The 4,651-nt window shown below is 46.3% G+C and overlaps 1 protein-coding gene across 1 annotated transcript in view; it reads right to left on the bottom strand.

Moving 5' to 3' along the window:
* The window catches only part of YARS (tyrosyl-tRNA synthetase), a 52,849-nt gene that overhangs the window by 36,175 nt on the left and 12,023 nt on the right, over positions 1–4,651 (bottom strand). Inside the window, exon 4 of the mRNA XM_011955404.1 lies at positions 2,676–2,805. Within this exon, the coding sequence (XP_011810794.1) occupies positions 2,676–2,805 (130 nt within the window). The remainder of the gene's footprint in view (positions 1–2,675; positions 2,806–4,651) is intronic.

Genomic DNA, 4,651 nt, shown 5'->3' with positions numbered 1-4,651 from the left:
ATCTCCTGACCTCGTGATCCGCCCGTCTCGGCCTCCCAAAGTGCTGGGATTACAGGCTTGAGCCACCGCGCCCGGCAATATGGATATTTTTACTTCCTCCCATGAATCACGGATATTCTTAATAGCACCTAGAATGCTGGATCCTTTTCAGATGTTTTCAGTTTACTTTGCCCAGATCCATCACAGGAATCACTATCTATGGCAGCTATAGCCTTTTGAAACGTATTTCTTAAATAGTAGGACTTGAAAGTCGAAATCACTCCTTGATCCATGGGCTATAGAATGGATGTTATGTTAGCAGGCATGAAAATAACATTCAACTCCTGAACATCTCAAGCTCTACAGAAGCTCTCCATCAGAGCTCTTAGGTGACCAGGTGCACTGTCAATGAGCAGTAATGTTTTGAAAAGCATCCTTCTTTCTGAGGAGTAGGTCTCAAAAGTGGGCTTAAAATGCTTAGTAAATCATACTGTTAACAGATGTGCTACTAACCAGACTTTGTTGTTCCAATTATAAAGCACAGGCAGAGTAGACTTAGCATAATTCTTTTTTGAGATGGAGTCTCACTCTGTTACCCAGGCTGGAGTGCAGTGGTGTGATCTCGGCTCACTGCAACCTCCGCCTCCCGGTTTAAGTGATTCTCCTGCCTCAGCCTCCTGACTATAGCTGGGACTACAGACGCGTGCCACAATGCCTGGCTAATTTGTTTTTTGAGACGGAGTCTTGCATTGTCGCCCGGGTTGGAGCGAATGGTGCGATCTCGGCTCACTGCGACCTCTGCCTCCCGGGTTCAAGCAATTGTCCTGCCTCAGCCTCCCGAGTAGCTGGGACTACAGGTGTGTGCCACCACACCCAGCTAATTTTTACATTTTTAGTAGAGACGCAGTTTCAGTATGATAGCCAGGCTAGTCTCGAACTCCTGACCTCGTGATTCGTCTGCCTCAGCCTCCCAAAGTGCTGAGTTAGAGGTGTGAGCCGCCACGCCTGGCCTAATTTTTCTTTTTTTTTTTTTTTTGTAGTTTTAGTAGAGACAGGGTTTCACCATGTTGGCCAGGCTGGTCTTGAACTCCTGGCCTCAAGTGATCTGCTCACCTCGACCTCCCAAAGTGCTGGGATTATAGGCATGAGCCACCATGCCCGGCCTGTATAGCGTAATTCTTAAAGGCACTAGGATTTTTGGAATGTAAATGAGCATTGGCTTCAATTTCAAGTCATCAGCTGCATTAACTTCTAACAAGAGATTCAACCTGTCCTTTGAAGATCTGAAGCCAGGAATCAAGTTCTCTCTAGCTATGAAAGTCCTAGATGGCATCTTCTTCCGATAAAAGGCTATTTCATCTACCTTGAAAATCCATCGTGTAGTGTAGCCACCTTCATCAATGATCTTATCTAGATCTTCTGGGTAACTTGCTGCAACTTCTACATCAGCGCTTGCTGCTTCACCTTGCACTTTTACATTATGAAGATGGCTTTTTTCCCTTTAAACATCATGAACCAATCTCTGCTAGCTTCAACCTTTTCTTGTGCATCTTCCTCACTTCTCTCAGCCTTCATAAAACTGAAGACAATTAAGACCTTTCTCTGGAGTAGGCTTTAGCTTAAGGTAATATTATGGCTGGTTTGCTCTTCCATCCAGACTATTACAATTTTCTCCATATCAACATAAGTGAAACTTATGTCTGTTTCACTTCCTATTTTTCAGGTGTTCACTGGAGTAGCACTTTGAATTTCCTTCAAGAATTTTCCCTTTGGATTCACAACTTGGCTATTTGGTGCAAAAGGCCCAGTTTTCTGCCTGCCTCAGCTTTTGACATTCCTTCCTCACTAAGCTTAATCATTTCTAGGTGTAGATTTAAAGTGAGCGATGTGCGGCTGGGTGCGGTAGCTCAAGCCTATAATCCCAGCACTGTGGTAGGCCAAGGTGGGTAGATCACAAGGTCAGGAGTTCAAGACCAGCCTGGCCAAGATGGTGAAACCCCGTCTCTACTAAAAATACAGAAAAATCAGCTGGGCATGGTAACAGGCACCTGTAATCCCAGCTACTCGGGAGGCTGAGGCAGAGAATTGCTTGAACCCGGGAGGCGGAGGCTGCAGTGAGCCAAGATCGCGCCACTGCACTCCAGCCTGGGTGACAGAGCGAGACTCTGTCTCAAAAATAAATAAATAAAGTGAGAGATGTGTGACTCTCCCTTACGCTTCAACACTTTGAGGCCATTGTAGGGTTATTGATTAGCCTTATTTCAATATTGTCCTGTTTCAGGAAATAAGGAGGCCAGGAGAGTGGCAAAATGACTGGGTGGTAGAGGAGTCAGAACACACAAAATATTTGTTAAGTTCGTTGTCTCATATGGGCATAGTTTGTGGTGCCCCAAAACAATTACAATATTAACATCAAAGGTCACAGATCGCATATAACCATGCAGATATGATAATAATGAAAAAGCTTGAAATACTGTGAGAATTACCAAAATGTGGCACAGAGACACGAAGTGAGCACATGCTGTTGGAAAAATGGTGCTGGTGGACTTGCCGGACACAGGGTTGCCACACACCTTCAATTTGTAACAAATACACTCTCTGCATAGTGCAGTAAAGCAAAGCGCAATGAGATATGCCTGTCATCAAACCAGAGCAGAAAAGGTCACTGGGCCATTCCATCCCACTTAATTAAGTACCTGCAGTCCGGGGTACAAGAGGCCACTCAGCAAAGGGTGCTCCACTTGCTTTACCACCTCAGCTCCAGCCTTCTTGGAATCGTGCTGTGTGACCACGGAGGAGAGTCTGTACACATCCAGTGTGTACTCTCTGAAGAGGAAAGGAAGAAGGGACAGCTGTAGGTAAACCTGGGCCTAGGCCTCGGTTTCCTAGGGCAATCTAAAGCACATTAATTTATTTCCCTAACCTTAGTGTAACCAGGGATCTCAGTTGTTTTTTTTTTGAGACGGAGTCTTGCTCTGTCGCCCAGGCTGGAGTGCAGTTGCCGGATCTCAGCTCACTGCAAGCTCTGCCTCCTGGGTTCACGCCATTCTCCTGCCTCAGCCTCCCGAGTAGCTGGGACTACAGGCGCCCGCCACCTCGCCCGGCTAGTTTTTTTTGTATTTTTTTAGCAGAGACAGGGTTTCACCGTGTTAGCCAGGATGGTCTCGATCTCCTGACCTCGTGATCCGCCCGTCTCAGCCTCCCAAAGTGCTGGGATTACAGGCTTGAGCCACCGCGCCCGGCCGGATCTGAGTTTTAAAAATATATTTTAATCACTAACTTTCTTCTTCTTCTTTCCCTCCCTTCTGGCAAATACATGCTTATGTAATTATGTTTTTGCTGAAGAAATTCCAGAGAGGAGGGTGAGGGTTCAAAAACTACCTATTGGGTATTGTGCTGATTACCTGGATGACAAAATTGTCTGTACACCAAACTCCTGTCACATGTAATTTACCCAAATCTGCACATGCAACCCTTGAATCTAAAATAAAAGTTGGAAAAAAAGAGATTCCAGAAGCTAATCTTGAAACAAACTAGGCATGGAGCCCAGACTGCAGAATCCTCCTGCTCAGAGGGAGTCTGGAACAATTAGTCCATCACCATCAGTCTGAAGTCAAGATAACACCAACCATACCTCCTGACAGGCAATTATGCAAGACAGCCATCAGAACAAAGACACACACATCCTGCATTCTCACCACTCCTGCATGTCTCCCATACCAAGCCTCCCTTTAAAAACACTACGGTAAAATTTAGAATTTAAGATGGTACTTTAGTACACTAGTTCACCATCTTTTCAGTTTGTTGGTTCTCTGATTAAACCTGCTTTTCCTCCCACCAACCCTTGTATCTTGTGTCTGGCTTTCAAGTGTCCGGGCAGCCAAACCTGAGTCCAGTTACATTAGGACATTCAAACAGAGCACTGCCTGGTAGCTTCTAAAATGGGACGGACCTATCCTCTTAACTAAAATACTACTTTATTTATTTATTTCTTTATTTATTTAGAGAGACAGAGTCTCGCTCTGTCGCCCAGACTGGAGTGCAGTGGCATGATCTGGGCTCACTGCAAGCTCCGCCTCCCAGGTTCACACCATTCTCCTGCCTCAGCCTCCTGAGTGGCTGGGACTACAGGCGCCCGCCACCATTTAGTAGACACAGAGTTTCATTGTGTTTGCCAGGATGGTGTCAATCTCCTGATCTCGTGATCCGCCCGTCTTGGTCTCCCAAAGTGCTGGGATTACGGGTGTGAGCCACCGCGCCCGACCAATATTAATTTATTTTTATGTTTTTCATTTTTTTTTTTTTTTGAGACAGGGTCTCACTCTGTTGTTGGGCTGGAACACAGTGGTGTGATCAGAGCTCACTGCAGCCTCAATCTCCCGGGGCTCAGGTGATCCTCCCATCTCAGCCTCCAGAGGAACTAGAACTACAGACATGTGCCACCACACATGGCTTATTTTTCTATTTTTTGTAGAGACGTGGTTCCCCCACATTGCCCAGGCTGGTCTGGAACTGCTGGGCTCAAGCAATCTACCCACCCCAGCCTGCCAAAGTGCTGGGATTACAGGTATGAGCCACAGTACCAGGCTTCTTTTTCCTTTTAAAAAGAGGGCTTTGGCCGGGCGCGGTGGCTCAAGCCTGTAATCCCAGCACTTTGGGAGGCCGAGACGGG

This window comes from Colobus angolensis, unplaced genomic scaffold (genome assembly GCF_000951035.1).
Source record: "Colobus angolensis palliatus isolate OR3802 unplaced genomic scaffold, Cang.pa_1.0 Scaffold4, whole genome shotgun sequence".
Taxonomy (NCBI): domain Eukaryota; kingdom Metazoa; phylum Chordata; class Mammalia; order Primates; family Cercopithecidae; genus Colobus; species Colobus angolensis.
Note: the sequence above shows the minus strand (reverse complement) of the source record. Positions and strands in the feature narration are given on the sequence as shown.